Source organism: Vulpes vulpes, chromosome 7, assembly GCF_048418805.1.
Source record: "Vulpes vulpes isolate BD-2025 chromosome 7, VulVul3, whole genome shotgun sequence".
Lineage (NCBI taxonomy): Eukaryota > Metazoa > Chordata > Mammalia > Carnivora > Canidae > Vulpes > Vulpes vulpes.
In genome coordinates this window covers 19,975,534-19,988,298 of record NC_132786.1, presented here as the reverse complement: position 1 = coordinate 19,988,298, position 12,765 = coordinate 19,975,534, and the positions used below count along the sequence as shown (strand labels likewise).

Below are 12,765 nucleotides of genomic sequence, written 5' to 3'. Positions count from 1 at the left end.
AAAAAAAAAACCAAAAACTTTGCTCCATACATTTTGCCATATGCAAATATTAAGACTCAACACTTTTCGGAATCCAAAATTTTTATAATACATCATCCGTAATGTCCATTACAAAAGTCACTAGATGTGAAAACAGAATGACCTCTAATCAAGAGAAAAGTCACTCAATAAAAGCAGACCTATGAATGCTCCGGATGCTACAATTAGCTAAGATTTTAAGATAACAGTAAGTCCATTAAACAATCTAGAGAAAACAAGGGTATTGTTGGGTAGAGAGAAGAGAATTTCAGGAGAAAAGGGAAACTATAAAAGAGAACCAAAGGGAAATCCTAGAAATGAAAAATGTTACCCAATTTAAAAAAAATCACTAAATTCGGAAGGGGAAAAGTACAGAAAAACAGAGGCTCAACGACTGGCAGAAAGATATCAAAGTGTCTAATATATGTGAAACTGGAGTCTCAGAATAAAAGAACAGAGTATGGAACAGAAAAAATACTTGAAGAAATATGGACTGGGAAATTTTCCTAATCAGATCAAAAATAGTAACTCACAATTCTAAGAGGTTCAGTAAACTTTCCACAGCATAAAAGCAAAGAAAGTGACACACAAACATATCATAAACTCTGAACACCAAAAATAAAGAGAAAATTCTTTAAAATTTAACAGTCTTAAAAGCAGGTGTTACATAAAGGAAATAACAGGATAATCACTGGTTTCTCATTAGAAAAAAATGGAAACTGGAAGAAAATGGAACTTTAAAGTACTAAAACACACACACATATACACATACTGTTGACCTAAAATTCTAAATTCAGCAAAAAAAAAAAAAAAAAAAAAGTGCTTCAAAATGAAAAGAAATAAAAGGACAGTATAAGGAAGATCTCTATGGTGATGGGACAACTCTGTATTTTGTATTTTGTTTTGTTTTGGTTTGGTTTTGTTTTGTTTTTGTTTTCAGCTCTGTATTTTGACTGTGGTTCTGGTTACACAAATCTACACATAAAATAAAATTGAATAGAACTACACACACACAAGTACTTGTAAAACTGGTAAAATCCAAATGAGTTCTGTGGATTGTATCCATTTCTTGTTTTTAATATTGTAGTATATTTATGTAAGATGTTACCATTGGGGTATTGGTACACTGGATTGTCCTGTACTATCTTTAAAACTACCAGTTAATCTATCATTATTTCAAATAAAAAGTTAAAGAAATAAAACAAGTTTCAGATAAATAGATGCTGAGTGTGTTGCCTGGAAACTCCAGGAAATAATAAAGGAAATTCTTCAGGTAGAACGAAACTGGGACAAAGCATAACTCCCTCATTTGTGAGGGCTGCACACGGTAATTTCCTTTTAAAGCAAGTAGTGCAAAGGGAAGAAAAAAAAGTATAAAAATCTGACCAAAGGGAAGAAAAAAAAAGTATAAAAATCTTACAAACAATACCTTGGCCAGGTGATCAAGGTCAACATCAACAGAGATAAGACATGTTGATAGTATGCACACTTGATGTCATGTGATGAAAATGGCACTTGACCTCTGTGGTCTTCCTCCCAAACCCAAATTCCCAGTCTAAACCTAACAAAAATATCAGACAAATCCCAGTAGATATAATCTACAAAACACTTGACCAGCACTCCTCAAAACAGTCCAGGTCATCAAAAACAAGAAAAGTCTGAGAAACTATTACATCCAAAAGGAGCCTAAGGAGACATGATGAGTAAATGTTAGGTGGGATCCTGCAACAGAAAAAGGACATTAGGGGAAAACTAAAGAAATCTGAATAAAGTATGGACTTTAGTTACTCATAAAGTAGCAATATTGATTAATTTTAACTAATATACCACCCTGATGTAAGAGGTTAATAATGAAGGTACTCAGCACACGGCATAGGAGAACTCTCTATACTATCATTGCAATTTTCCTGCACATCTATAACTGTTCTGAAAAAATAATTTTTTTTAAAGATTTTGTTTGACAGAGAAGGAGAGAGAGCATACAAGTAGGGGGAGCTGCAGGCAGAGGGAGAGGGAGAAGCAGGCTCTCTGCTGAGCAGGGAGCCTGATACAAGACTCCATCCCAGGATCCTGGGATCTTGATTTGAGCCAAAGCCAGACACTTAACCGACTGAGCCACCTAGGTGCCCCAAAGAAAGTTGTTTGTTTTTGTTTTGTTTTGTTTTTGTTTTTGTTTTTGTTTTGCAACAAATTGCATTATATGGACTTTTTTTGGATTTGAATTTGAATTGATTATTAAAATTATGAATCATTAAAAGACACCAAATAGTCTGGATATCTGGTGATATTAACAAGTCCTTAACTGATTTTGTTTTAGGTGTAAAAATGGCATGTTTTATTTTCTAAAGAGAATCATCTTTCAGGGAAAATAGTGACATATTTATGAATGAATAGTATGATGTTGAGGATTTGCTTCAAAATGATCCACGGGTGGGTGGGAGAAGCAAGAAGCATATAGATGAAACAGGATTGTCCAGGATTCAGTAAATACTGAATAGGTAATAGGCTAGAGTGCATTATACCAATCTCTCTAGTTTTATATGTATGCTTGAAACTAAGAAAAAAAAATTGCAGAAAAACTTTATATAAAGTCTCCACAGTGTTTTGGATGCTTAGTTTTTAAATACCTTGCTGTTTAAGGGATACTCATTATATCATTAGCTAACAAGGTATAATTATACTTAGTCATCATTAATAATGTGGATGTGAATCTATATTTTATATGCTCCTCTCAGAATGTGATCTTATTTGGAATCAATTTTGATTTTTTTATTAAAAAAACAGTTTTTGGTCATTTTCTTGAAAGATACGATTCGGTTACCAGTTTCACCTTTAGTGTAGGTGGCAGAGAGCTCACATGAGGGTGTCAGCTCTGCCATTTTTCAGAGTATACACTTATGTTACATTTTTATTCTTATCGCTAATTCATGGTTTCTTTGGAGGAAATCTCTTCAGATCTGTGACCATTCTGTGAGATTTAGTCTAGCAGAATTTAGGTAATATATTCCATAATTCCTCAAAACCAGATGCCTAAAAAGCAATACTTTACAATATTTGGGACACCCCAGCAAGGGCAACACTGCCAACCACTCCCTGTTGTGGATGTCCCACCAGGTTACCTCACATACCTGTCACAACATGCCACCGTCTGTCATACAGGCCATGAGGGTGGCCTGCTCAATCCATGTATTACATATCAGCAAAGCTCAATTATCATTCTTAAAATAGAAATGTTTAAAAAAAAATAGAAATTCTGGGTTTTTTCCTCCACACCAATGAAAGAAACTCCTTGGATCTCAACATGCTAGATAAAATCCCACACTGGGATGTCTTCCTATGGGAGGAAGAACCAACAGTGAACACGTTCCTCACACAATAATTATAACTTTGGGTGGCTTGTGAACACCGTGAGTAAATTCCACATCTAAAATACAGTTGTAGAGCTTATGTAATCCAAGCTTTACTGGCACAAGCCATCACCTGTTTTATTGCACAGAATTAGCCTCCCGGCTTGCCTCAAGCATCCCCCAGGTGCTGTCATACAGGCTCCTAGGAATAGGTGCTCTGCTCCAGCCATTTGTCTGGCCTGTACCAGGGATCCTCAGGAAATGTGCTCTGCTGAGCATGGCAGCCCTTGGCTGGCAAAAGCTCCTACTAGGTGCACTGGCTTCAGGGGTTAGGGAGATAGGCCAATTTCATTCATGGCCCAGCAGAAACTAGATCCAAACTTTTAATGAAACTTTATTGATGATTTGAGGATAATTGATGGATTTATTTTCCTTTTCTTTTTTTGGGGGGGGGTGATTTTTAAAAATATGTTTTCTAAGGTCACCGTGACCAAGTGCCACAAACTGGGCAGCTTAAAATAACAGAAACTTATTCTCTCACAGTTCTGAAGGCCAGATGTCCAAAATCAAGGTGTCAGCAGGGCTGGACTCTGAAGTCTCCAGGGAGGATCCTTCCCTGGCTCTTCCAGATCCTGGGAGCCTAGGGTATTCCTTGGCTTGTGGCAGCATCACACCAGTCTCTTTCCTCAAGTAGCCATGTGCCCTGTGTCTGTGTGAGGGTCTCTTCTTGGGAGGACACCGGTCATATTGGAGTAGCGTCTACTCCACTCCAAGAGGACCTCATCTTAAACTAATTACACCTCCAACAGCCCTATTTCCAAATAAGATCACATTCTGAGAGTGCTAGGATTTGAGCACACCTTTTTGAAGGACATGTTCAATCTTTAACAGTCGAGAACAATTTACAACTACTGCGTAGTCCCAAACCTGTCCTTAGAGTTCCTTACTGAGCCAACATCCTCCTTTACATGTGGCCTACCTCCAAGGACCTAAGAGGCTTACTCCACTTCCTCCTCAGGAGGCACTCCATGCAACTCCGCACCTCAGGGTCTGAGCCAGACCAACCATCCCCGATCCCCCGCAGCAGAGAGAAGAGGATCTTTTTCATCCCAGTGCAGGCAGGGGACCTGCTTTCCCTAGGACCGGCCTCTCAAGATTCTGAGAAAACCACGCTCGCATCCACAGGACCACACAATGCAATGACCTTGGCAAGTTTCTCCAAATCTGCCCTGTTTGATTTGAACAATACCCTATATGAGACACAACAGATCAGTCTGATTTGGCTTATGCCATGATTAAGATTATTTCTTTTCTAGTCTTCCTTGGTCAAATATTTAAAAGCAAAACAACAACAACAAAATGCCTTCACGTTCACTTGCACTTAGAGTCACTCTTTCATGTGTAACAAGGTAAAATAATTTCACAAACGTCCTTTTAGCAAAAACAAGCACAGCGGTTTTGCTCTTTGTCTAACCTAATGGTAGATAAAAATAAGTTTCGTATATTAACTCAGGGAATTTTTTTTAATGTGGAGGCTAGAAATAAGATGTCATTGAACTTGGAAACGCTCACAGAACATTAATAAATTTCCCACAATAATGAACAGTTCACACTCAAACAACTGCCATTAATTGCCCTACCCAGCAACCCCTGAGGTTTAGGCCAGGTTTAGCATGACCTCCTCATTCAAGGGATGGTGATAATTAGCTGAACACATCCTGTCCTCTCTCTGGAATTTAAGTGGAAGAGACAGAATTCTGAGATCCCAGGGAAATGGGATATAGTGGAAAGACACACAGAGGGAAGGCAGCATGCAGAGACCACAAGACAGAGCATTCCTGAATAAGCAGAACCTTGCAAAGGAGATACTGATTGGTGGCAGAAGTTCCAGCGCCTTCAACAGTTAACAAGTGATCTCAATCAGTAGAATCACTTTGAATTCAGAAGCAAACACATTTCTCCCCATCATGTTCCATGTAAGATCTGGCTGTGGTCAGTGACTTCTGTGTGAATTCACACTGTCAGTCTCAAATAATTTTAGGGAGCCTAAGTCATTTATTTCTTTCCTTTTTTTAATAGTTTATTTATTCATGAGAGACAGAGAGAGGCAGAGACACAGGCAGAGGGAGAAGCAGGCTGCATGCAGGGAGCCTGATGTGGGACTCGATCCTGGGACTCCAGGATCACGCCCTGGGCCAAAGGCAGACGCTCAACCACTGAGCCACCCAGGCATCCCGCCTAAGTCATTTCTTAAGCCAAACAAATTCTCCCCATTCTGGAATAATGGAATCTTCAAAATTCCTGGATCTGACTTTAATGGCTTTAAGACAATGGGAACATTTCTTTAAGGACTTTGTCCTTTACAACAGAGCTTCTCAGTGTGGACTCCTACTATTCCCAGGCTAGGGCAACAAACTCTGTGAGGCAACGCACGATAAGAAATACATTTTGCAATGGAACTTAGTATGCAAAACATACATACGTAACACATCTACAAATATATGTACACACACAACAGAACAATACAATATAATACCAATAGGAGCAATCCATTTTCTATTCTGTTCTTCTATTTAAGAAGATAGAAGGTAACACCCACGAATCTGATTTCACAACCATCCAGGGAGTCTAGGAGCTTCAGTTCAAAATACTGTGGTAAGCAGCACCCAAGTTCACAGGATAAAAACGATACGTTTTCCGAGAGACTCTCATTTTAAGACCTGAAGTTTTTCAATATTTCAACTAAATACAGAGTAGAATGCAAAAACCATTAAGATAAAACACAGAATTCCACAGATATTTCTCCATTCCAGCTGGCTGTCTCGGGCTTCAATCTGTAGAGCCCCTAGGATGTGAACACACACTCTGCCTCTTAGGAGCGCCTCAGCAGGATGCTGGAAGGATTCTGCCCTGGGCCAGTGTTCCACCTCAACAAGGCATATTTAGGGGACAGTCACACCTCAAAATCTTCATCCCCGGGAATCCAATCCTGCCACTCCTCTGAGCTCCCCCGGAAAGGCAAAGGGCTGTAACCAGCAGGTGGTTGCCCCAACACTGTCAAACAGCCAGAGGACAGGAGAGGCCTTTCACAGGAGCAGCGGAAGTCTCTGCTTCTTTAGCAACCACCAGGGGCAAGAAGATGAAGTATGATGCAAGTTTGTCTGCGTGGCTGCAGAGGTCCCAAGCGCATCCTCATTTCTCAGACCTGGCTCCCGCCTTCATTTTCCGTGACCGAGGCCTCCAGCGCAAGCATCCCTTCCTCTCCTCCAGCATTCGTGCTCTTCACCAGCACCACGGGGGGGAGGGGGGGGGATTCTGGGGTACTTACTGTGGGAAACACAGCAGCGTCCCCTTCCGGGAGAGGTGAGCCCAAACAGAAGGGCAAGCCCAGCAGACTTGAGTGTACCCCCTACACGCACCGACGCCCGCAAGGATGCTGCTGGAGCGTTCTCAGCTTGTGACGGCTGGTGTTTGCTACTGAATCAGCTGCGCAGGTGTTGACAGGTAAAGAGGTGTTGACTCGTGCTATTTATTCTCTGTGGGCTGTGCCAGGTTCACCTGTGGCAGGGCTGACCCCAGTACTGGGGAGGCACATTTTTGGTGAAATGTATGACATTTGGAATTGAACGCATTATTCCATCCTTCCCAGGGTCCTTCATTCAGGGATGATGCCTAGTAACCACCTACAACCTCAATCCCAGATTTTCTAACTCTAAGCAGAGTGAAGGGATTAAAATATAAATAACAACTTTTTAAAATGCCACCAAAAACGGAGCAGCCAGCTCACCGCCCAGCCCGCAATAGCTACGTGCCTCGCGCCTTTTAAGGGCTCTGTAGGCGCGAGTCCGCCAACCGCTCAACCTCCCGCCAATCACTGCGCTCCCCACAACCTGCCCCGCCCCCGCCCTGCTCTAACCAATCACTGGGGAGTTAGCGTCTCCCCGCCCCTCCCTCCCACCCGCCCCCAACCCCTGAGACGTTGGAATACTTCAAACTTTGCTCGCGCTCAACCGCGAGGTCGCAGCCGGAATTTATTTTTAGCTCCGGGTGAGCAGCCCCGCCCTCGGCTCCGCCTCCTAGCCGCCCCCAATCGGAGACGGAGTTTCCGTCGCGTCATCGCGCGGGCGGGCGGGAGCTGCCCAATCAGCGCCAGGGGAGGACTGGCGTAATTAAACGGCGGCGGAAGAGGGTGGGAGGGTCATGACGCAGCGAGTTTCAGTCGTGACTTTTCCGGGGGCATCTTGGCGTCCCCTCTATTTCCCCTTAAAGTAAAACGTCGTCCGACGCACCCTCGTGCGTTCCGGGGGCGGGGGCGGCCGCCACGCCGGGGGGGGGGGGGCGGGGGGGCGGCGCTGACGCGAGCCGCGGCGGGGCCGGCGGCGGCGGTCACGTGGCCGTGTTTGGGGGCGGGGCCGCGCGGCGGTTCCGGGCGGTCGGGCGCGCGAGCGAGGAGCCCAGGCAGCCGCGCCTGCCCGCGCCCGCCCGCCCCGCCCCTGGATGCCGCTCTGCCCCGGCGCGGCCGCCGCCGATCGCAGCACAGGAGCCGCCGCCGCCGCCGCGGTTGATGTGGTTGGCCTGGGGCTGAGGAGGCCGCCAAGATGCCGCAGTCCAAGTCCCGGAAGATCGCGATCCTGGGCTACCGGTCTGTGGGTGAGTGGCGGGCGCCGCGCGGCCTCCGCCGCCACGACCCAGCCTCGCCTGGGCGCCGGGACGCGGCGGCCGGGCCAAGTTTGGGGTCGGCGTGGCCATGTGGCGGCCGCGCGTTTCGTAACCAGCCGCCCGCCGCCGCCACCTCCATTTTGAGCGGAGGCGGCGAGGCTGGGCCCGCGGGGCGGCGGCGGCGGCGGCGGCGGCGGCGGGGGGCGGCCCGGGCTCGGGAGGACGTGCCGGGGAGGCCGCGGGCGGGCGGAGAGGCGCGGGCCGGTGCGGGGCGGCGGAGGGCTCCGCTCCCGGCCACAGCCGCGGCCGGGAGCCATCGCACCTGTCCCCCCTCCACCTCCTCGCGGAGGGCTGGCGCGGTCTTGCCGGCGGCCTTTCCTCCCCCAGTTAAATAAAGTCCGGGGAATTTTAACAAAGGAAACGGCACCTTGGTGCTTTCCTGTCCGTGGCGAAGTGGAGCGTCTTAAAGAAAGCCGGGGACCCAAGGGACGTTTGGCTGCGGAGGGCAAGTTCGCTAGCGAGGAAACCCCCAGAGCCGCTCGATGCGGCCAGCGACCCGAGTAGGAAGGCGGAGAAAACGAGATTTCTTTCTCTCGGTGTCCTATTTTTCTTCAGGAAAAAATAAGGTCAGGCACTTGTAACCGGGCTGGTGAAGTGGTTCAGAAGTTTGCCGGGGTGTTCCCCCCGTTGAAGGCCGCCGTGCGTTTGCAGCTGTTCCTGGCGGTCGCCTTCTCGCCGGACGGGGTGGTCCGCGGTGGGGCCGGGGCTGGCCCGGGTGCAGAACACGAGTGAGGACACTGAATCGTTGAACTTAGCCGTGCTTCAGGGCGAGGCTTTATTGTCTTTGACAACCGGAAGCCCGGAGAAATTACGTTGATGTGTTCGTGTTGTTTTTAAGTAACTGTCTAAGAAAAAGGGGCGCTTGGTCGAGGGGGGCGGGGGGGGGAGGCGAAGGTCTGGAGTCCACGGCGGTTGCAGGAGGAGGCAGCAGTAATTGCCGTAGGAAAGCTTGTCACTGCCTGCTGCCCACTGGATGAACTCCCCACTCCGCTTTCTGCTCTGCTTCCTCACCCCCATTTTCCACCGCCGGTGCCAGGGTCTGTGCTCTTTGACCAAGATCAGCTACGGCATGCTTACTCATCCCTTTATCATCTCTCCCGTCAAAGTGCTGCCGGGTGGAGGGATCCTAAGAATGGGGGGGAATCAAAGGTGGGGACGTGCTTGTGTAGAGGTAGGGGGTGCCCAGTCAGAGGGACAGCTCGTGTGAGGCAGTCCCAAATCCTCGGTATATACGTGGGGGAAGAATGGGTGAGGGCCTGGGCAGCTGCAGCCCTGGAGTAACCATGCATCACATCCAGGCTTTAAGAAATCACCAGCAGTCCACTCTCCCAGTGCCCCTGTGGAATCGAACCTTGACTGGCGGCCTGAATCACCCAGCTCTTGCTTCTCTTTTCTCTTTATTTCCTTGGCATTTTGAAGAGTGGATCCAGGACATATACTGACTCTTGAGTGAGTTCCGATCACATATGTAGATACATAGTGTCCACACTAGTTGAGGATAGCCTTCTCCCAATGATTAAGTTTAAGATGACCTCTACCTGGGCTACCTGTTTTCAACTTGAGAGAATGTCCTAAAGATACTCCTTGAAATTCTCCAGATGGTAATTCTAGTCTTCCATAATAAGCAAGTCTAGTGTTTTATTGGGGTTTTCCTTATGTCCCATTGAGATCTGTTCTGTCTTCCATCTAATCCTCATCCTCCTGAAGACCCAGGTGGGACAGGCCACCCCTTAGCCTTCTCTTTACAAACATTTATTTTAAACTGCTTTTTGAAATACTGTGCTCACCTGGCCTCCAGTGGGATACACATTAAGTTCTGGTCCCTGTTTTTTGTGGCTTCGGTATGTCATAGTACTGTATGTAGCCTGCTTCAGGTGTCTTGATGATTAAAGTGAAAGGTATTTTGGAGAGGTTAAATTACTCCCAACCTTTGCCTTTGATTTTAAAGTTGTTTACCTTTGTCCTTTGTAAGGAACCAAGACACTTTGTGGTTTGTGGGTCTTTTGTTTTGCCAGCATCAAAAAAGGAAGTATTTCCCAGTTGCTATGTCCTAGGCACTCTTTAGAGCATTATCCAGTATTCAGACTTACAAGAATTTATGGACACGTTTGCTTGCATGTGGTGCTTATCCTAGAAAAGTCTGAGTATGTGTGTTTCTAGGTTGTGTTGTTTTGTGATGCTGGGCTATTCTGTCATACTGACTAAAGGTGAAGAGTGTGCAACTCTTGATCTCAGGATTGTGAGTTCTAGCCCCATGTTGGGTGTAGAGATTACTTAAAAATATATATATTTTTTTAAGCAGTAGGAAAAGGCTCTGCTAGAAACCACACCTTTCTTAGAATGTTCTCTTGATTAAATATCTTATGGTGGTTTGGCTAGTGAGATACTTGTCATTGTGCCTTTGTCATGTCACAAACTTTAATAGTTTTCCTTCAGATAAAACTACTAAGTGCTATGATGGTTTTACTTGGCTTTCAAATGTTGTGTATTTTTAAAACATTGATAAAACTGCCACCGAGGAGTATAAAATTCTCAGGTAATTTGTACAAGCCTTTTTCCTGAAGTACTTTTCCTGTTATTTACAGCGTTAAGCTTTTAAGGACACGTCACCTATAACGCAGTCTGGCTTTCTGGAAATGCTTTGTATTAATTGTTTTCGTAGTGGCAAATGATCACACTCCCCTACGTCCATTGTTTCTAATACAAACAAGTAGTCCCATGATAGGAGGTAACTCACTTAATCAAGTTAAAAAAAATGTAGTGTCAGGTAGCGATCTTTAAATAAAATCTGGTACATCCTTTGCCAGAATCTTCTGCAGAGAGTTTTGATAATCTGGTTTACCATCAGACCATAATCAAAAGATTTTTTTGTCCTATAAAAGTCTCTGAGGTTAACAAAAGGGAGAGGAATGTAAAATTATAAAAGAGAAAATGAAACAACTGTGTGGTTTGGTAAAAGTTCAGAAGTAACTCAAATTATTACCTTGTCAAAATGTTTTAGTTAGTAAAGAAGATGCACCTTTTAGTTGGATACTTCATAGGGGAAAATGTCATTAGATTTGTTCCCAGTAAAATACAATCCAATTATATTCTGATTTAGTGTCTTTTTAAGTTACTCTATCCTTTCCTGACACATCATTGAAAATGTTAAAGGTAAAGGTAAATGGTAAAACGCCATTTATGAAAATCTATTAGCATGTGAAGTTGTGTGTTCAGGCACTCAGTGTACCTTTGGGTAGGGAAGTCCTGTAGTGGCCACCTTCTGTTGAAGCTTGAAATTAACTTTTTTTTTGGGTGGTGGTGGCCATTTGTTTTATACAAGAGGATAGTCAGAGCTTACATTTGTGATTTTGAGGGCAGCCCCGGTGGCACAGTGGTTTAGTACCGTCTGCAGCCCAGGGTGTGATCCTGGAGACCAGTGATCGAGTCCCACGTCGGGCTCCATGCATGGAGCCTGCTTGTGTCTCTGCCTCTCTCTCTCTCTCTCTCTCATGAGTAAATAAAATCTTTAAAAAAAAAAAAATTGTGATTATGATACTTCAGTGACGGATGTTATTTTGATGTCCAGGTGGGTTATGTCTATTCATAATAACCTTCGTCACCCCTAGATAAACCGTCTACCTATTGACATACTCTCCCACTCACCCCTTCTCCTGGCATCTACTAACCTGCTTTCTATTACTATGAATTGCCTATTCTGGACATTTCATAGAAATGAAATCATATATACGTGGTCTTTTGTGATGGGCATCTTTCATTTAATGGGAATATTTTCAAGGTTCATCCATGTCGTAGCATATACTAGTAATTCCCTTTCGTGGCCAAATAACATACAGTTATTTGAATATACCACATTTTATTTATACATTTGTCAATTGATGGACATGTGGTTGTTTCTGCGTTTTGGCTGTTATGAGTAATGCTATTATGACAATTCCTATACAAATTTTTGCGTAGAAATAGCTTTTCATTTCTCTTGGGTATATTCCTAGGAGTGGAATTACTGGGTCATATGGTGACTCTGTGTACCATTTATTTTTTTAAAGATTTTATTCATTTGAGAGACAGAGCACAAGCAGGGGGAGGGGCAGAGGAAGAGCGAAAGGGACAAGCCGACTCCCTGCTGAGTGGTGGGGCCCTGAGATCATGACCTGAGCAGAAGTCAGACAAAACACTTAACCAACTGAGCCACCCAGGTGCCCTTATGTGCAACATTTTGGGGAACTGCTAAAACTGTTCCACAGCAGCTGTGCCATTTTACATTCCCACCAACAATTGAACATTGGTTTCAGTTTCTTTACATTTTCATCAACACTTATAATTGTCTTTTTGATTTTAGCGGTGCTTATAGGTGTGAAGTGGTATCACATGAGATTTGCACCTAATTTCTTCCATCCTGTGGGGTTGTCTTTTCATGTACTTGATGATGTCCTTTGAAGCAAAATATTTCAATTTTGATAAAGTCCAGTTTATTTTTTCTTCGGTGACTTGTGCTTTTGGTGTCATGTGTAAAAAACCATTGCTTGATCTGAGGCCATGTAGATTTACTACTATGTTTTCTTCTAAGTGTTTTATAATTTTAACTTTTACACATTTGATATCAGAGTTAATTCTTGTATATGGTAGGGGATAGGGATACAACTTTAGTCTTTTGCATGTGGATGTCAAGTTGTCTTAACAC

The 12,765-nt window shown here is 44.5% G+C and overlaps 1 protein-coding gene across 1 annotated transcript in view; it reads left to right on the top strand.

Moving 5' to 3' along the window:
- Positions 1-7,735: 7,735 nt before the first annotated feature.
- Positions 7,736-12,765, top strand: part of RHEB (Ras homolog, mTORC1 binding) — a 43,193-nt gene continuing 38,163 nt past the window's right edge. Inside the window, exon 1 of the mRNA XM_072763158.1 lies at positions 7,736-8,015. Within this exon, the coding sequence (XP_072619259.1) occupies positions 7,964-8,015 (52 nt within the window). The 5' untranslated portion in view covers positions 7,736-7,963. The remainder of the gene's footprint in view (positions 8,016-12,765) is intronic.